General features: G+C 41.5%; 1 protein-coding gene and 1 pseudogene across 2 annotated transcripts in view; one reads left to right on the top strand and one right to left on the bottom strand.

Moving 5' to 3' along the window:
• The window catches only part of CCDC158 (coiled-coil domain containing 158), a 78,560-nt gene that overhangs the window by 8,533 nt on the left and 48,404 nt on the right, over positions 1-21,623 (bottom strand). For both annotated transcript variants that reach the window (XM_075544172.1, XM_075544171.1), the window contains 2 exons: positions 13,344-13,492; positions 547-614 (listed from right to left, as the gene is read on the bottom strand). In XM_075544172.1, coding sequence (XP_075400287.1) covers positions 547-614; positions 13,344-13,492 — 217 coding nt within the window. The remainder of the gene's footprint in view (positions 1-546; positions 615-13,343; positions 13,493-21,623) is intronic.
• LOC142443605 (small ribosomal subunit protein eS25 pseudogene) lies at positions 10,862-11,234 on the top strand (annotated as a pseudogene).

Here is a 21,623-nt window from a genome sequence, read left to right as displayed (position 1 = left end):
ACGAGGGTGGGAGGGTAGGGGAGGGAGGGGAGGGGATAAAAAGAGGAGTTGATACTAAGGGCTCAAGTAGAAAGAAATTGTTTGGAAGTGTTGATGGCAACATATGTATAAGTGTGCTTAATACTACTGAATGATGGGTTGTTACAAGATTTGTAAGAGCCCCCTAATAAAATAATTAAGTAAAAAAGAAAATAAAAAATTAGGGGGGTGGGCTGGTAGTATGGGAAGGGGTTAATTTGAAAACAAGGTGGCCAGAGCAGGTCTCACTGAGCAAGTGACAGCTGAGCAGAGACTAACAGGAGGGTGGGGCTAGCAATGCAGATGGAGCAGTGCAGGTAGAGAGCCCGACTTGGAAATGCCGCATGGCAGGCTCCAGGGGAATGAATGAAGGCAGGCAGGGCGGGGCAGAAGGAAATGGAATCAGAGCACTGATGGGATGGACAATGCTCCTTTAAGGACTTTGTCTCTGGCGCTCATGGAAATGAAATGAGGGGCACCAGAGGGTTTCAAGCAGCCCCCATTTCCGTGCTTCCCCTGAGAACTCACCTACTTCTGTAAACGTGAAGCAGCTCGCAGGGTCCTCCATGTCCCCTGCCTGTAAGGTGGCTGGCTCTCTGGAAAGAGACGAGCGCTGAGGTCAGCATGCCGTTTCATTCAGACGCCTGGACAGAATCATGTTAATACAGGCCAAAGCGAGCGCTTAAAACAGAACCTCCAAACAGCAAATACAACTGTAGGCCTAAACTACAGGGGTTGTGTAAAACCTTTTGAGGGGAACCAAAGCTGTACTGCCTCAATGCATTTAGGACCAATGAAATTTGCAGAATGTAAACATCATAATAAGTAATCTTCATAAGAAAATTCATTTCTGACTAATAGCTTTAAGCATCCAGTTGGAATGCAGAATTTACAAAGTATGAATCTAGGAACATTAGGAATTGTCAAAATGGAATGTATAATGATTAATATCCTAGGCATTAGTGACCTGAAATGAGTGGCACTGGCCATATTAAGTTGAACAAAGATATAGTTTATTCTGCGGAGGTATAACAAATTCAATAGGAAAGGCGGGACATTCATTGCCAGAGGAACATTTCAAGATGTACCACAGTTGTCTGTGGAAGAAGAGCATCTATAAGCCTCCAGGGCAGGGCAGTGATACTGTTGTTGTATGGCCCTTGTAGCCAGAATCCCTCTGTGCCTGTGGCTAGAACCCCATTTTGGAGGACTTTCTCTGCTATGCTAATGGGCAGGAGTACGCTACACCTTTGTTTCCTTTGGGGTAAGGTTGGCTAAATGGCAGCCACAGCTCCACTTTTTGTGGCCTCCCCTTCTGTTTGAGCACTGATGGAAGCAAAGACATGCTTTGACTTTGGGGCACTTTTTGGTGTGGCTCCACACTCTGCGTGGCTCGCCTCTGCCTGACCTCTGTTCTTGAGTTGTAGTCTAACACATGTCCACAGCTCACCAGCTCTACAGGATGAGGAGGATCTTCCAGACCAGTGGGTGAACTTTAGGTTTGGGACCTAACAGCACCCCCAACCACGCAAACCATCTCCTCCCAGCTGTGAGTTCTCTTCAAAGCTGCAGCGAATGGCAGAAGCCAGGGGTGCGGGGACTATACCGAGGGGAGTGGTGGTCCGCGTCAGGGGAAGCTTAGCAGTGCAGCATCCTGCAAGAGCTTGACATTGGGGTTACCTGTAATCTCCATATCCTGGGACCAGGCTGGGATCAATTCTCCTAAAAGAAATTACGACCCCAGGTGCCGCCGAGTTCTATCTGACTCAGCGATTCCAGGTACAACAGAACAAACACTGCCTGGTTCTGTGAGTCCTCACACTATTGCTCTGTTTGAGCCCGTTAGTGCAGCCACTGTGGCAATCTGTCTTCTTGACAGTCTTCCTCTTTTTCACGGAGCCTCTGCTTACCAAGCATGAGGTCCTTTACGAGGGATTGGCCCCTCCTGATAACATGTTCAAAGTCTGTGAGATGAAGCCTGGCCGTCCTTGCCTCTAAGGAGCATTCTGGCTGTGCTTCTTCCAAGACGGAGTCATTTACTCTGCCGCCAGTGCACAGCACTTTCAATATTCTTCGGCAGCACCATGATTCAAATCGAGCAGTTCTTCTCTGACCTTCCTTTTTAATTTTACATGTAGATGAAGCAACTGAAAATACCAGGGCTTGGGTCAGGGCTACCAGAGTCCTCAAAGTGACATGTGTGCTTTTCAACACGTCACAGAGCTCTTGCACAGCAGATCTGCCCAGTACAATACTGCATTTGATCTCTTGACTGCTGCTTCCATGACCAGCGATTGTGAATCCAAACAAGATTTAATCTTTGACAAGTCAACAAGTCAGGTTAGTATAACTCTGATTCAAATTTACCCACCAACTGCTAAAGCTAGTGATGGAGAAACTGAAGAATTTTATCAATGCCTTCAGTCTGAAATTGATCAAACATGTAATCAAGATGCATTGGTAATTATTGGAACACAGAAGCTGGAAACAAACATGAAGGACAAGTAGTTGGAAAAGATAGTCTTGGCAAGAGAGATGAAGCTGGAAATTGCAAGACAAAATTTGCAAGACCTATTACTTCCTCAGTGTAAATACCTTTTTATCAATACATAACTACAACTATACATGTAGTCTTTGTCAGATAGAATTCGTAGGGATCGAATGGGCTATATCTGTGGGAAGAGAAGATGGAGAAGCTTGATACCATCAGATAAAACAAGTCCAGAGACTACTGTGACCATCAATTATTCACATGCAAGTTCAAAATGAAGCTGAAGAAATTAGAATAGGCCCGAAGAGCCAAACTAAAACTGTGAGTATGCCCCACTTTAATTTGAGACCATCTCAAGAAGAGATTTGATGCATTAAACACTAATGACAGAAGACCTGGCAAGTTGTGGCATGGTATTAAACACATCATACACGAAGAAGTAAAAGATCACTAAAAAGACAGAAAAGGAAAAAAAGAAGGCTGAAGTGGCTGTCAGAAGAGACGGAAACTTGCTCTTGAACATAGCGTAGCTAAAGCACATGGAAGAAATAATGGAGTTTTTCTAAAGGGTGAGTAGAAAATGTCCAAGGGCCACTGGAAAATTCAAAGTTGGATATTATAAGGAAATGTGCAAAGGCCTGAAGTTGGAAAGCCAAAATTAAAGAACATGCTCAGCATTATCTCAAGCTGAAGTAATTGAAAAACACAAACAAAATTCAAGACCTGAGTTGAAAAATCAAAGAATCCCATTGAACAAAAGAGGAAGAATTTTTAAAAATTAAATAAAAAAAAAGGAAGACAGAGTCATTCTACCAAAAAGAACTGGTCAACATTTTTAAAAACAATTTATTGGGGCTCATACAATTCTTATCACAGTTCATACATATACATACATCAATTGTATAAAGCACATCCATACATTCCCTGCCCCAATCATTCTCAAAGCATTTGCTCTCTACTTAAGCCCCTTGCATCAGGTCCTTGAACTGGTCAACATTTAACATTTCAAGAGGCCGCCCTGTACTGAGAACTAAAGGTGCTGAAGGAAGAAGCCCAGGGCTCACTAATGGCATGAGTGAAAATCATGACGGGAGGAATATCAATTGAGATATTTCCATTGATATTGAAGCACCAGAAGCACTCATTCATCTATGCCAAAAATTTGAATGACAGCTACCTGGTCAACTGACTGGAAGAGATCAGTAATTGTGCCCATTCCAAAAAAGGGAAACCTTTGTGAGATTTTTTAGCAAAGATAATTTTTAAAGTGGTGTTCCAGAGACACAGTGTGGGAATTGCACCTGATCTGATCCTTCCACGCCAAGGCAAAACACTAAGGGGGTGCAACAGAACAGCAAGGGAACGGAGCAGCAAGGTCCCCAGGGAATGCTGAGGCGTGGTGCCCCAACAGACTGGACTGGAAAACACTCCTAAAGGCCAACAAACAGTCCTTGAATTAACTACAAGCTTTTCTTTCTTGTTGTGTTTTATTTTTTGTCATTGGTTTGTTGTTGTTGTTGTTGTTTTGTTGTATATTGTTGCTTGGTTTTGCTCTGTCTTGTTTTTGTGCATGTTATCATCTCTGCAGGTCTGTCTAAATAAGATAGGCTGGATAAATAATCTGGAGGAGAAAACAACAGGACAGACAGTTCCGGGGGGACATGGGAGAGGGGGAGGTGGGGGAAAGGTAGTGATGTTAACAAACCCAGGGACAAGGGCACAACAAGTGACCCAAATTGGTGGTGAGAAGGATGTGGGAGGCCTGGCAGGGCATGATCAAGGGTAATGTAACCAAGAGAAATTGCTGAAACCTTGGTGGGAACTGAGCATGATAGTGGGACAGAAGGAAGGTCAAGAAAAATAGAGGAAAGATCTGGGAGGCAAAGGGCATTTATAGAGGTCTACATAAAGACATATGCATCTGCAAATATATTCATGTATGAGGATGGGGAAATAGATCTATGTGAATATATTTATAGGTTTAGTATTAAGGTACAGAAGGACATTGAACCTCCACTCAAGTACTCCCTCAATGGAAGAATACTTTCTTCTATTAAATTGACATTCTATGATGCTCACCTACTTGACACAATCACTGACAACAAAGCAGATGAATAGGCAAATGTGGTGTGAATGGCGATACTGAGAGGGTAGAGGGAGGGATCTACATGTGACCTCCTCTCTGGGGGACGGACAACAGAAAAGTGGGTGAAGGGAGAGACGTCAGACAGGGCAAGATATGACAAAATAATAATTTATAAATTATCAAGGGTTCATGAGGGAGGGGGCAGTGGGGAAGGAGGGGAAAAATGTGGAGCTGATGCCAGGACTTAAGTGGAGGGCAAATGTTTTGAGAATGATGAGGGCAATGAATGTGCAAATGTGCTTTACACAATTGATGTATGTAGGGATTGTGATAAGAGTTGTATGAGCCCCTAATAAGATGATTAAAAAAGAATTTTTTTAAATGGTTTCAATAGTACAACAGGCAGCTGCCAGAAATTCACGCTTGATTCAGAAGAGAACATGGTGTGAGGGATATTAACTTACATCAGAAGTGTCTTGGCATAAAACTGAAGAGTACCAGAAAGCTGTTTACTGGCATTTTACTGACTATGAAAAGGTACTCATCACAACAAAGTATGGATAACAGTGGGAATAATGGCAATTCTTGAACACGTTACATTTTATTGTGCTCACAGAATGCGTACATGGACCACAGGGCAGTGGTTCAATGATAACAATGGAATAATGCGGATTAAAGTGAGGAGAGGTGTACATTAGGGTTGTTTCATTTCCCTACACTCATTCAATCTGTGTGCTGAGCAAAGAACCTGAGAAACTGGACTATATGAAGAACAACTCGGTGTGAAGATGGGAAGAAGATTTATTGATAACCCGCGATTTGTTTATGACACAATCTTGTTTGCTGACCGTGAGAACTTGAAGCACTAAATGGTGACAATTGGGCTGCAGCCTTCAGTCTGGATTACAACTGAATGTAAACAAAGCCAAATCCTCACAACTGGACCCATGGATACCATGATGGTAAATGGAGAAAAGCACAAGTTAAAATTTTTATTTTGCCAAGGGCTCAAGTGGAAAGCAAATGTTTTGAGAATGATGATGGCAACAAATGTACAAATGTGCTTGACACAATGCATGCATGTATGGGTTGTGATAAGAGTTTTATGAGCCCCCAATAAAATGATTTTTAAAGTTTGTTTCATTTTGCTTGGTACCAGTTAATGTTAATAGAAGCAGTAGTCAAAAAATCGAACAATATATTGCATCAGGTAAAATTGCTGCACAAGGCCTCTTTAAAGTGGTGAAAAGAGTAAGGGTGCGGCTTTGCGGAATAAGAAGCTCCTGGTACAAGTCACGGTGTTTTCTGTGGTCTCATATGCTTGTGAAAGTTCCACAATGAATGAGGAAGACTGAAGAAGAATCGATACTCTTAAATTACGGTTTTGGCAAAGAATGTTTTAAGTACCGTGGACTGCCAAAAGAACACACAAATCTGTTTTGGAAATAGTACAGCAGAATGTTACTTAGAAGCAAAGATGGTGAGACTTTGTCCCACATGCTTTGGAAATGTAATTAGGAGAGACCAGTGCCTGGAAAAGGATATCATACTCGGTAAGGTGCAGGGTCACTGAAAAAGGGGAAGATCCTGAACGAGATGGATTGACAAAATGGGCTCAAACAGAACAGTCTTGAGGATGGTGTGAGTCTGGGTGGTGTTTGAGTCTGGGTGGTGTTCGGCTCCGTTGTACACAGAGTTGTTATGAGTTGAAACTGATTCCAGAAACCTAACAACTCCCGAACCCAAACCAAACTCGCTGCGACCTAGCCACTTATACCCCATCGCGAGCCTGCAGGACGGGTAGAACCGCCTGTGGGCTTCTGAGGCTGCAAGTCTGCAGGAGTAGAAAGCCTTGTCTTTGTCCCACAGAGGGGTTGGATGACTACAAACTGCTGACCTCGTGGGTTTGCGTGTGATGCAGAACCACTATGCCACCAGGGTTTCCTAGCAACTACAGTGGCTACAAAACCAAATCATGTTTTCATGGATTCAAAGAGTTGGACTCTTAATGACTCATTTAAATATGACGAAGTCAAAGGCCAAAAATAAAAGCAAATCTCTTCGTAGTGTCACTCAGCTATGAGATCTCTGTCAACGAGCTAGCAGAGCAAGTGGTTCTGTATGCTAGGTGCTGGTGTATGAGGATTCTATGACAGCACTTAACTGGGTGGCCTTCTAGTTCACAACTACCTTCATTGTAATGCTAAGATGCTATTTGTTCCTTGTTATTATTCAGGTACAATTCACACAACGGAAAATGAACCATTTTGAAAGCATACAATTCAGTGCCTATTTCATGAATGTTAGAGTTGGCTCTTGGTGCAGGGGCACTGGGGAGCCTTTGAAGGTTTGGGGCTGGAGAGTAGACGATAGTCGGAGGTGAGCTTGAAGCAGATTACTTTGAAACTGTGTGTAGGAGTGATTGACACGTGGAGATCATGAGAGTTACCCAAACACAAATACACACTAAACACTGTAGAGACCAAAATGATGATCTGTAGACAAGGAAAAAGATCTAAGGCAGTTCCAAGACATGTACAAAGTAAAAAAAAATGATTTGAGAACTATTCTAGGGTCCGAATTAATATCATTTGATGACTAGAGAAGTGAGACCGAGGAGAAAGAGAATCAAGGGTAATGGTAAAGATTAGGTGTTAGTGCTGGTGAAACGACAACGCCTCTTACCCACATGGGAGAGGTAGAGGGGAAGGTTTTGTGTAAACTCTCGTGGCCATCAAGTCCGTGCTAAAGCATGGTGACCCTCTAAAAGAACTGTCCCTGTGGGTTTCTGAGACTGGAAGCCTTTATGGGAGCAGACAGTTTCATCTTTCTCCCAGAGTGGCTGCTGGTTTCAAACTGCTAATTGGCTGGTTAGCACCCAAACTATGTCACTCTAAAACATGCATATGAGCCATTTAGAGGAGCCCTGGTGTCATACAAGTTGGGCTACCAACCACAAGGTCAGTAGTTTGAAACTCGTAGCCACTCCTCAGAAGAACGATAAGGCTTTCTACTCCTGTGAAGAGTTGTTAGTCTCAGAAACTCCTCTTCTGCCCTGTCCTTCCCAGCATTGACTGGCTGGCAGTGAGTTGTTGCTGTTTGGCTTTGAGACATTTTTTAAGTCTTTATCTGAAACTTTCTCTAGGGCATAATGTTGTTCAGTAAGCTGTAATGACAAAACAGCCTAAGAATAGTCAGTTCTCTACAAAACAGAAATGTGGCTTTCAGGATTTACTAGTAGTTTTTATTTTGCTCTGTGGGCTAAAATGCTATTTGCTCTTCCTCTTTTTTTAACGACGGAAGTAAAATTCACATAACACAGCTGTAGCCATTTTAAAGGGGAACAATTCCGTGGCATTTGTAGTATCCACAGTGCTCTGCAACCATCACCTCCAGTTCTAGTCACAAAGGAAAGACATTGCCTATCAAACAGTAAGAAGCCTTTGAATTAAGGAGGAACAATGGTGCAATGACTAGGGAGATGAGCCAGGGGCTGCTGAGACCCTTTCTTACCTGCTAAGAGCTTCACTTGATTTGCTGCCTTCAATGGAGTCCCTTAAGGAGTTGTTGCTTCTGTTGGCAGAGGGGTGGGAGAAATGAAAGATAACACAGTGGGATTTTCTTATCAATGGGCTGAAGGCTTGTGAAGAAAAGAATTTAATCTTATTGGGCAGAGTACTATCAACTGATAGCAAGTTAACAAGACAGTATTAATGATAAAACAAATGTGTTAGCTTCAACTTCCCTTTCAGACAGACATGGACTTAAGAGCGAGGATGGGGCTCTGGGTCTTCCTGCTGGAGAGAAGCTTGAGGAGAAACAGAAAAGCTGGATGGAGGAGGTCTGACTTAGAAAAGGAGGGGCAGAAAGCCGCACAATGCAAAGAATGTGATCAATGTCACGTAGAAATAGAACTGGAGCATGCTCCTCTGCATATATTCTCAACAACAACATGCTTCTTAGGAATCTGGCAGGGCCATTTCTCTGTGTATAAGCGCCATCTTGGGTGGAGATAAAAAGCCCAGGATGTTCTGACAGAGGCCGAGACCAGACGCACCAGAGATTATGGCACAGAGCGAAGAGAGCAGCCCTGAGACTATGGGACAGTGAGACACAGGAGAGTGACAGGCGAGCTGCCTGGTCCACGGAGGGGAAGGCTATGTGGCTGAGAGGCTGAGGAGCAGAGAGAAATGATCTTTGTTTAGGGTGTTATTTTAGGTTATGAATTTCATTTCTTTATACTCCAGCTGAGGAGAGGAGTTGCTGTGACAATGACTGATCCTGGCTTCTGGTAACCCGTTGACTTCCCTAGTAAATGCCTTCCCTTCTCAGTATTGCCTGCGGGTCCTGTGCGGTCCCTGAATGAATTCTGGAAGCCAGCATAGAGGTAGAACCGCGTGGGAAGCATGGTGGGGGGGGGGGGGAGGAACAGGTACAGAAGAATGGAGCATGGAGGCATGTCTAACTTTGCCTGTGATAACGAGGCCATAGGAGGTCAGACATGGCCTCTGATCCCATTTATTGCAGAAGCCGATATGCTCACCCATTCTCCTGCCACCTGTCCAAACAGAAGTCCCAAATGACCTGACCACATGCAAATTCAGAATCTCTGATTATTCTTACCTAAGGCATATCTCTGTTCTCAGGCTTGATTCGGTAATGCAATCTCTTACTCTATCATTTCTGTATGATACACAAATATGACGCTCAGTTAATGATATGAAGAACAACTTCCAGATTTCAGGTCTATTTAGAATAGCATCACTCATGTGTATTTAAGTATTTGACAAGCTCCAGCAGATTTTAGATCCCCAACCAAATTTTTCAAAGTGCTACGTCTGCATTGGCCTCAGAAACGCTTTCCTTCATGAGCTTAGATGTTGCTGACAAGCTCTCTCTAAAAAAAAGAATTCTTCCCCCAATAGTTTTACTGAGACAGAGTTCACACACCATACACTTCAATAGTTCAGTCATATTTTAAAAACATTGTATATATATCACCACAATTTAGTTCCAGAACATCCTGCCCACTCCTGAATTTGTTATGTGCTCTGCATTTCCCTTCAACCTGCTTATCATCACAATACCCTGATAAGCCATTACACCAGTTCTATACATCTATAATATTTTGGCATAGGGGCTAATATATACTGACTAAACATCTTAAGGAAATGAAGATTGTTTAAATATAAATATTATTTCAGAAAGTATCATTTTTAGATATTTGACATAATCGAAAGAACAGTATAACAGATTATAACACTAAAAATATAACACATATCATGTTAAAATGCTTTCATACATAGTCATCTGAATAATACCCCAAACCAAACTCACTGTCATCGAATCAATTCTAGCTCATGGTGAGCCTATAGGGCAGAGTAGAACTGTCCCTGTAGGTTTCAGAAACCATATCCATTCAAAGAAGACCTTGTAGTTAGCAGTCCAACGGTAATCACTTCCGTACTAGTGCTCCTTAACTGAATACATTTTTTAGCTTCCCACATGCTTGTATGGGAAAAGGCTGGTGAACCAGCCGACTCTTTTTGTGATCTGCTCTTTTATTAATTTTATATCAATGACTACCATGAATATATAGAGAATCAAAGTCTTTTCTATTGGGATATGAAAAAAATAGAAAATTTTGTAGTTTCTAGGGATCTAGATTTAAATTCAGTGTCACATATGGAATGATAAAGGAAACATCAAAAGAAAATAGAAAGAATACATAGGCATTGTACCAAAAAGAACCATTTTAAGAGCTGGCACAGGAGCAAGAACCAATGCTACTGAAGAGAGAAGTCCAAGCTGCACTGAAAGTATTAGCCAATAACAAAGGCCCAGAAATTGATAGAACACGAATGAAGTGTTCTAACATGCTGATTAAATACTAGAAGCACTCACTTGTCCATGCCAGGAACTTTGGAAGAAAACTACTTGACCACTTGACAGGAAGGAATCCATATTTGTACCCATTCCAAAGAAAGTTGACCCAATAGAATTCTCAAGTGATACAACATCAGTGATGTCGCATGCAAGTAAAACTTTGCTGAAGATCAGTCAACAATGTTTGTAGCAGTACATTGACAAGGAGCTGCCAGAGGTTCAGGGCAGATTCAGAAGACGATGTGGAAAAAGGGATATCATTGCTGATGTCAGATGGATCTTGGCTCAAAGCAGAGAATACCAGAAAGATGTTTACTTCTGACATTTTGCCCGACATCATAGCGAGGCTGCCACGGTGGTAGCTGCTCTCGAGCTTCGTGATGCTGCCCAAGGATGACAAGAAGAAGAAGGATTCCGGGAAGTCTGCCAAGAAGGACAAAGACACAGTGAACAAATCTGGGGGCAAGGCCAAGAAGAAGAAGTGGTCCAAAGCAAAGTTCGGGACAAGCTCAGTAACCTGGTCTTGTCTGACAAAGCCACATATGACAAGCTCTGTAAAGAAATTCCCCAATATAAGCTTATCACCCCAGCTGTTGTCTCACAGACTGAAGATCCCAGTTCCCTGGCCAGGGCAGCCCTCCAGGCGCTGCTGAGTAAAGGGCTTATCAGCTGGTTTCAAAGCACAGAGCTCAAGTCATTGACACCAGGAACACCAAGGGTGGAGACGCCCCAGCGGCCAGTGAAGATGCATGAGCAGGTCCAACCAACTGCACATTTTGAACAATATAATTTTATTAGCTAAAAAAAAGATGTTTACTTCTGTTTGACTATGCAAAGGCATTCAACAATGTGGACCATAACAAATTATGGGTAGCCTTGAGAAAAATGGGAATTCCAGAACACTTCCTTTTGCTCATGCGAAACCTGGATCCAGAGGCAGTTGTGTGACCAGAACAAGGGAATACTACATAGTTTAAAATCAGGAAAGGTGTGTGTCAGGGTTATTATATCCTTTCGCTTATTAAATTCATATGTGGACCAAATAATCAGAGAAGTTGGATTATATGAAGAATGCGGCATTAGGATTAGGAAAAAGCTTATTAACAATCTGAAATATGCAGAAGGCACAACCTTGCTTGCTGAAAGTGAGGAGGACTTGAAGTACTTGCTGATGAAGATCAAGGACTGCAGCCTGCAGTATGGATGACAATGCAAAGTAAACAAAATCCTCACAACTGGACCAAAAGCTAACATCATGATAAACAGAGAAAAATTGGAGTTGTCAAGAATTTCATCTTGCTTGAATCCACAATGAACACTCATGAAAGTAGTCAAGAGATCAAAGGTCGCATTGTACTGGGCAAATACGCTGCACAGACCTCCTTAAAGTATTGAAAAGCAAGAATGCTACTTTGAGGGCTAAGGTGCACTTGACACAATACATGTGTGTTAGTCTGGGTAGACTAGAGAAACAAGCCCATAGAAACTCATATGTGTATAAGAGAGAGTTTCATATAAAGGATAACTTTACATTAAGAAAGCATCCCAACCCAGTCCAGTCCAAGCCCATAAGTCTGATATGAGTTCATATGTCCAATATCAGATTTACGAAACACATGCAATGGCACTGAATGCAGGATGATCACAGGCCAGAGGGTATGAAGTCTTTGGATCCAGTGGCGTTGTAAGCATCTCCGTGCTGGCAGGGGTCTCCATGTGGCTTCTCCAGCTTTCAGGGCTGCATCAGGATAGGTCCATGTGGCTTCTCCTCCAAGATGTCTTGCAGGGAGTCAGCCTTGTCAGTAGAGAGTCTCCAAGGGAGTCAGCAGAGTACGAGATCATGTCTCCTGCCTCCAAGAAGGAATACAGGATTTCCCAGAATTCTCAGGAGAAGGCTATGCCCAAGCAGAGGCCTCATTGTCTATGATCCGATTGACAGAACAGACTCCACCCCTTCACTCATAATCCTCTCATATTGACACCAGATTATGTAGCTACCACATCATGTATATTCAATCACCTCATACGCTTGTGAAATTTGGGTATTGAATTAGGAAGAACCAATGCATTTGCATTGCAGTGCTGGCGAAGAATATTGAACCACACCATGGGCAGCCAAAAGAACAAACAAGTCTGTCTTGGAAGAAGTATAGACAGGATGTTCCCGAGAGGCAAGGATGGCAAGACTTGGTCTCAAGTAATTGGACATATTATCAGGAGAGACCAGTCCCTGGAGAAGGGCATCATGTTTGGTAAAGTGGAGGGGCAGCAAAAAAGAGGAAGGGCCTCTCAACAGGATGGATTGACACAGTGCTTGCACAGTGCGCTCAGACGTCAGAAGGACTCTGAGGATGGTGCAGGACCAAGCATTGCTTTTGTTCTGTTGTACACAGGGTTGCTATGAGTTGGAACCGATTAACAACAGATTTAGAACTACAATTATAGCAGCTGCAGGCAAGTAAGTCAGCCTTTGGAAACAACTTATTATTTGTAAAATGGAATAAATAAAAACTAAAAAAATACTGCCTTCCCTGACTTAAAGGGTGTGAGAGTAAAATAAGATAGTTGATATGAAGTTGGTGAGGATTATGATTTACCATATAGATACAACTTGGGGTATCGCCTTGTACGGACTACACATGAATAGAAAGATTACACTCATTCTTTCCATGGTTTATGTTTACTGAGCTCCTCCATTCTCATACTGTTTTCCTTAGCAGCATCAGTACTTTTCAAACTGATTTACACCTTAACCTCCATGAGAGGAACACGTGGAAATCCAAATGGCGGCAGCCCATTCACGAGACCATTCACTGCACATTCTGAAGGACGCGTCAGTATGGCACGCACACAGCTACTTACAGGCCGCCTAGAGATGGCGCTCTCCCGTCCTCCTCGCACTTGCTCAGAGGCACAGCGGGTTCATCGTTGATCACGCTTCTCAACTCTTGCAACAGCTGCTTCAGGTCTCTTGTCGGGTCTTCTTTGAGGGCGTTAGATTTTAGAGAGTGCTAAATTAACATAATTTGGAAAACAAAGACACTTTATTTCCCCAGATTTCATACGCTATTCCTAGTACAAAATGAATCTTTAATCCAAGTAATTAGAAATTGTGGCAGAGCAAAAACAGGAAAACAAAAACTGCCTGTATCTTCCTCACCACAAATAATCTATAGTAACCAATCAATCATCAATATACCCCCTGCAAAGCCACTGCCCTCAAATCCACTCAGACTCAGGGTGACCTACAGCACAGACTAGAATGGTTCCATAGGGTTCTCACAGCATGTGAGTCCTTGCAGGAGACTGCCCAGTTTTTCCCCGTAGAGCAGCTGCTGGATCGAACCACCAATATTTTGCTTAACCAATTGTCCCACAATATAATACTAAATCTAATTTATATATGCTTAAGTGAGTACAGATATCCATGCACATACAGGAGGTCAAAGCATATATATCTCTTTAAACTCTTAAAAAAGTAACAATGCAATATGAATATCCTGGCCATGTCATTACACATTTTCTAATACACACAAGTAAAATGATTTCAGTACTATCTTTAAAGACAAGTGAATTTTACAAAACTCCACAGAGTTTTAGAAGAAACTATAGAGGTTTTCCACATTTCAGTGATGAAGAAAGAGGCATCCAACTTTTTACAACTCTTGTATTTGACACCTGAGAAAAATACAAAAATAGGATTTTCAAACTGATACCAAGTGTTCTCTCAATGAGCAATAAGAAGTAGGTTCTCAACAGGCACAGCCAGGGGGCAGGTCACCTCACAGGCAGAAGTGGGCTTGTGAGCAGGGGCACTCAGATGGAGGACCTTCATGGGACAGTCACTCAGCGTCCTCAGTCAGAGCCTGAGATATCCGTCCCCACTGTGGGCCTACATGGACCACAGACAGGAGATGCCGAGGTGAACACTGCAACACTTTCCCCTTTGGGTTTTCTCTAGAGTCCATGCTGACCAAGAGCTGCTGATAACTGATAATACTTTCTTCCCCTCCCAAGTCTCATCGATAAACCACATATAAAATCCTGCTGAAGATACTAGCAGATGATCCAATTTTGCCAAATACTTTTATTGTTTTTGTTGGTATCCTTGGTTTGATAGCCATAATAGCCAATACGAAATAAAATTTTATAAAGTTTTAACCATAACTTTATGGTACTGCAATGTTCAGTCACTCTAATTTTAGAAATTTCAACACAGCACCTAGGCCCTGTTATCTTTTACCACTTTGGCATTTAAGATAAGTGAGCAATATAATCTCCTACAAACAGATACATCAGTCTTTTTTTGTTATCAGTTCTTGGTAACTGGTGATCTACAAAGCAGATAAGGTAGAAAATCACTCCTGTCTACCATTCATCTAGTAATTACACATAACCAGCCTTCTGATATTATTGTATTATGAATTCAGCCTTAGTTTTTCAACTTTTGAAATAACAATTGCTCCTCCAACGAAAATGCAAGCTCTTCATAATTTTCTTTTAAAAAATCATTTTATTGGGAACTCTTATCACAATTCATACATCCATCCATTGTGTCAAGCACATTTCTACATTTGTTGTCATCATCATTTTCAAAGCATTTTTTTCTACTTGAGCCCTTTATGTCAGCTCCTCCTTTTTTCTCCTCTCTGCCCCATCCTCCCTCGTGAACGCTTGATAAATTATAATTATTATTTTCATATCTTACGTCATCCTCTGTCTCCCTTCACCCACATTTCTGTGTTCATCCCCCTGGGAGGGGGTTCTATGTTAATCAATCCTTATTGGTCCTGAGGAGATTTATCTGTCCTGGATTCTGTGTGTTGAAGGCTCCGATCTGTAGCAATGCACATGCTCTGGTTTAGTCAGATTTCTAAGGTAGACTTGATGTCATGATAGTGGGGGGTGGGGGTGGGGAGGAAGCATCAAAGAACTAGAGGAAAGTTGTATGTTTCATCGGTGCTATACTCCACCCTGACTGGCTCCTCTCTTCCTTGTGACCCTTCTGTAAGGGGATGTCCAATTGTCTACAGATGGGCTTTGGGTCTCCACTCTGTGCCTGTTCCTCCCCCGCCCCCCCCCCCCATTCAAATTGGTATGATTTTGTTCTGGGTCTTTGGGTCTTAGATGCCTGACACCTGATCCCATCAACACCTCATAATCACACAGACTGGTATGCTTCTTCCATGTGGACTTTGTTGCTTCTCAGCTAGATGGCCACTTGTTTATCTTCAAACCTTTAAGACTCCCGACACTATATCTTTTGATAGCTGGGCACCATCAGCTTTCTTCACCACATTTGCTTATGTGCCTGCTTTGTTTTCAGCGATTGTGTTGGGAAGGTGAGCATCATGGAATGCTGGATTATTAGAACAAAGTGTTCTTATGGTGAGGGAGTACTTGAGTTGAGGTCCAATGTCCATCTGCTACCTTAATACTTAACATAGATCTATTTCCCTGTCGTTATATATAAATATATTTACATATGAACATGCCTATATTTAGACCTCTATAAATGTCCTTTGCTTCCTAGTTCTTTCTTTGATTTCCTTTTGCTTTCCTCTTTTCCCACTATCATGTTCAACCTTCATCCGGGTTCAGTAATTCCTCACTGTTATTGCCTTTGATTATGCTCCACTAGGCCTCTTACACCATTCTCTCCATTGATTTTAGTTCACTGTTGTTCCCTTGTCCCTGGGTTGGTTGACACGGCCCCTTCCCAGTTCCTTTCTTCCATCTCTGTTTCTCCTGTGTTATCTTCACTCCCCTTCCCTCTTCATTTCTCCGGTGTGCTCTAATCATACGTGCCCCTCTCCCTAAGCTGCAGCTTCAGTGCTGTCCTCTGAAGTGTATTCTTCTGGTGCAGGGGGAGGGGGATCCACATAGCTGATATTAGGGTTGGCTCCCCATAGTCATTTTTAAATTAAATCATTTTATTGGGGGACATGTACAATGATTATCCTCTCAGTTACACTGCCCTTGATCGAGCCCTACCAGGCCTCTTACACCCTCCTGGCCACTGATTTTGGATCACTTGTTGTTCCCTTTTCCCTGGGTTTGTTAACACTACTACCTTTCCGCACCACCCCGTCTCCCATGTCTCCCTGGAACTGTTGGTCCCATTGTTTTCTCCTCCAGATTGTTTATCCAGCCTATCTTAACTAGATTGACCTGCAAAGATAATAACATGCACAAAAAAACAAGATAGAGCAAAACAAAGTAACAAAAGAAAACAAAACAGAAAACCAGTAACAAAATAAGAGAAAAGCCTGTAAATAGATCAAGATCTGTTTGCTGACCTTTAGGAGTGTTTTCTGGTCGAGTCTGATGGGGTGCCACACCCTGGCCCCAAAGTCTATTTTTGGTATTCCCTCGATACTTCCTTGCTCTGCTCCCCTGCTGTTCTGTTACATGAATCTAGGGTCCGCCCATCACGTCACATGTATACCTTTAGTCCCTTCCCTTCCTATCATGTGCACATCCCTAGCTCACTGGCTACTATATGTATCCCTGCATTTGGTCTGGCCCCTGCCAAACTACCTGGACCTCACCTCAGGAATGTTTGTATACAGTAGCTTTTTCCCTATGTCTCCTTTGCAGTTTTTTTTTTAAGCTTACCTCAGCAGACCCATGTTGTACTTAACCTCCTTTTGTGCTTGGCTCACTTTGCTTAGCATGATTTCCTCCAGTTCTTCCCATGTAGTGATGTACTTCATTCATTCATCACTGATTTTTAGTGATGCATAGCACTCCATTGTATGGATGTATGTACCACAGATTTTTAATCTACTTATCAGTTGATGGGAATTTGGGTTGTTTCCAACTCCTTGCGATTGTGAACTGTGCCGCGATGAACATGGGCGCAGAGATGTCTGGCTGTGGTTCGTTTCTTGCCTATTCTGGGTATATGTCCAGTAGGGGGATTGCTGGGTCATATGGTAGCTCAATTTTCATCTGCTTTAGATATTGCCAAATCAATTTCCATAGTGGCTATACATACCTACAGGTCCACCAGCAGTGAATGAGAGTTCCTATCTCACCACAGCCCCTCCAACACTTGTTGATTTCTGATTTTTTGAATTGGGCTACCTTTGAGGGTGTTAGGTGGTAGGTATCTCATTGTTGTTTTAATTTGCATTTCTCTTATGGTTTGTTATTGGGAACATTTTCTCATATTTATTGGGCATTTGGATTGCTGCCCTTGTGAAACTTGTGTTCAGGTCCTTTGCCCGCCTCCTCCGTGGGCAATGTTTTTTTCTTTTTGGAAGCGAGCAGAGTATTGTAGATTTTAGTGATAAGACCTTTGTCTCATATGTCATTGCTAAAGAGGTTTACTCAGTATGTGGGCTCTCTTATTACTCTCGGTGAATTCTTTCGATGTGCACAGGTGTTTTATCTTCAGTATATCCCACTTGTCAATTTGTGCCTCCTCTGTATTTGGGTCTTTCCCTATTTCTGATAGTCTATGTTTTCCCTGCACCAAAGTTCTCAGGTTTGTCCCAATTCCCTCATTGGTGGCCCTATAAGTTTGGGGTTTTACCTCTAGGTCTGTGATCCACCTTGATTTTATTCTTGTGCATGGAGTGAGGTGAAGGTCTTGCTTCTTTTTTCTGCAGGTAGAATCAATTTTTTCCTAGCACCACTTATTGAAGAGGTATCTGCTTCCCATTTGTTATATTTTGGGCCCTTATCAAAGATCAGTTGTCTATATGCTAATGATTTATTTCTGGGTTTTCAGTTATTTTCCATTGGTCTGAGTATCTGTCATTACACCAATATCATGCAGTTTTGACCACTGTGGCTGTATTATAGGTGCTAAAGTCAGGTAAAGCAAACCCTCCTACTGTGTCCTTCTTCTTGAGAAGTTCTCTGTATAAAGCATTGAAAATAACCCATAATTTATTACAATATTACTGTTCATTACAGAAATATCAGTGTGGAGGGGTCCTGAAGTTGGGCATGATGATGAATTCCCTTTGGCATCCCTGTACTATGCTTATCTGGCCTATGTTTGCTTATTACAAATCAAAGGTGGCCATCTATTTGGTAATGGCACTCTAATGGCTTAAGTTTTTGAAAGACAAACTTACTAAGTTGAATCTGCCTCTATGCAATGTCCATTCCTGGTCAGAGTTCACCTCCATACAGCATGCACGACAAGTCTAACATGATTATCCTTTATAAATGGCTACTTACCATTCCAATCTCTGCTCCCACTCTACTCCCCTACACACAACACAAGCTAAGCATTCTCAATTTGTCTACTTTTTTAATCTAAGCATTCTCAATTTGCCCACTTTTTCCTATGGCACAGACTCATGTCCTTCAGACCTCTGGCTGTCCTTTTAAAAAGAAGACTCTGGATAATCAATGATTCTTTCAAACTGGAATACCTAAAGTGAAATATAAAATATTCTGGGACATTTCTGACCACAGCAGATCTGGATACTATTCTTGTAATTTTTATTATTCTTATTCTCTTTTTTACTCTTTGATTTCCAATGGTTTGAATGTATTAAAAAGAGTTACAAATAAAATGATTAAAGAAAATGAAAGTTATACAATCACCACCACAATCAATTTTCTTCATTTTTATCCTCATTAATATCCCATTTCCCACCATTTCAAAACCCTAAGAAACTACTCTTCTAGTTACTGTCTCTATCGAGTTACCTATCCTGGATTTCACACAAGGAAACAATGAAGTCTCCCTACCCTTGCCAGTGACTACAACAGCCAAATAAACCACCGGAAGCATCAATTTAAAAAAGCAGAATATGAGAGTGATGAGGCCAAACAATGTACAGATGTGCTTTACACAATTGATGTATGTGTGGATTGTGATAAGAGTTGTATGAGTCCCTAATAATTTTTTTAAAGCATAATAAAAGCTAGAACAAACTGAAAATTGGTCAAAAGGGAAAACAAATGGGATGTACCAGACACAGAACTGCAGGCTAGTTAGATTACCTATCAGCTGAGGCTGCTTGTGCTTTTTCCACAAGGATTTGCTGAGCCTCAATGTTCATGTCCAGTGCCTTGTTTTGTTAGGCATTTAGTACCAAGTTCAAGATTACATTTATACAAGGATCTACATGTGACCTCCTCCCTGGGGGATGGACAACAGAAACATGGGTAAAGGGAGACGTTGGACAGGGCAAGATATGACAAAATAATAATTTATAAATTATCAAGGCTTCATGAGGGAAGAGGGAACGGAGAGGGAGGGGAAAAATGAGATGCTGATGCCAGGGGTTCAGGTGGAGAGCAAATGTCTTGAGAATCATGAGGGAAATGAATGTACAAATGTGCTTTACACAATTGATGTATGTATGGATTGTGATAAGAGTTGTATGAGCCCTTAATAAAATGATTTTAAAAAGCCAATTAAAATAAAGGATTACATTTATTTTAAAAATTACATTTATCCCTCAGCTTTCTCTTTACAGATCTCACTTATCATTCAGATTGTTAGGATAATTAATACATTATCTAATGCTTATCATCCAGTTTCACCTCCCAAACAACTCAGTAAGAGAGAGATTATTATCTCCATTTTAGAGATGATAAAATGGAGACAAATAAAGCTTAAGATAATTTGCTCAAAATTATGTGTGTGTGAGACAGGAAAACGGGAATAGAAATGCGATCTTATTAAGAAATGATCACACCCAAGAGCTGAACAGAAAATTTCAAAGAACAGCTCCAAAGGACAGAGTATCCTTTCATTCTCATGAAATTTGCAAAGATCTAGAGTTAGAAAATCCCAAATGAACACATTTCAGCATATCTCAATCTGAAAGAACTAAAGAAAAAAGTCAAGTTTTGAGTTGCAATACTGAAAGATTCTGCTGGCAAAATACCGAATGACACAGAAAGCATCAAAATAAGATGGGAAGAACACGGTCACTGTCCTAAAAAGAACTAGTCAACATTCAACCATGTCAAGCGGCAACCGATGGTCCAGAACTACAGTAGAACCCCGGGACTCCACCCCCTCAGTGCTCGACATGACTGAACTCTGATGCACAATGTCCAGAACATTAAGCATCGGAGCTTGACCATCACGTCGGAATCTGACCCGACGCATGTGGTTTTGTAAACAAAAGCAGTTCCTGTGTCAGTCACCCAGCAGTCAGCTGGCATTGTTAGCACGCGCTGTTTACACCTTTTGCAGCTGTGTTCCCAGTGCTTTGCTATAATTTTCTTAGTTTTTGTGACTTTTTGTACTGTTTTTAGATTAAAAAAAATGGGTCCTAAGAAAGAGTTTTTTGAAAAGAATCATGATAAGGAACTGGTTAACCGTGTTATCGATATTATTGATGATAATTTAGTAAACCCTTTTAGAGAACACTTAAGGAAACGCCAACAGCAGACCACATCAGACAGATTTTTTTTTAGAAAACCAGTCTAATCCTAGTGAAAAAAGACAAAGAAGGGGGAAAAAAAAACCTCCTGGAAAGCAGCTATCAGTTGACTTCATGGAAGGGGATTTCCCTTCCAAACAGTGGCCCTCCCTCCATCCCTCCTCTCCACATCCGTGCCACAGATTCAGATCCTCATCAATCTCAAGAGATGGGCCCTACTGTAGTTGTTAAAAACTTTGTTAAATGTTGTGTTTCTTATTTAAATTGTATTATTTAACTCTGAACTTATTTACCTTGAAACTTCTGTGTAATGTTTTGTATTAAAAAGGCAAGAACGGATTAATCTGTTTTCAGTTATTTCTTATGGGAAAAATGGATTCAGAAGTCAACTGCATTGCATCTTGACACCCCTTCCAGAACGGATAGCGTGGAGGTCCAGGGCTCTACAGTAGGGGTAATGAATATGTATATGTACATATACATATTCATGTTGGTGATTGAGCTTGTGCCAATTTATTTTCTCATTTATAACACAAAGTAGATAATCAACCTCTGAAGCTCTACAATTGTATTATCTTTAATCACAAAGAAAGAAAGAAATAATGATTAGTTCAGGCTGAGTATCTGTGTACTTCAGTAATTATTACAATTATGCTATAAAAAAATCATGTCAGCAGTATAGGGTAGAGAGTCAGTACCAATATAAATGGTTAAAACCACAAGGTATCTGATTAATTCTTTTTCCCCCTTTTACATTTTATTGTAACTTGTGTGA

The sequence above is a fragment of the Tenrec ecaudatus genome, chromosome 3 (assembly GCF_050624435.1).
Source record: "Tenrec ecaudatus isolate mTenEca1 chromosome 3, mTenEca1.hap1, whole genome shotgun sequence".
In the NCBI taxonomy this organism is placed as follows: Eukaryota; Metazoa; Chordata; class Mammalia; order Afrosoricida; family Tenrecidae; genus Tenrec; species Tenrec ecaudatus.
Note: the sequence above shows the minus strand (reverse complement) of the source record. Positions and strands in the feature narration are given on the sequence as shown.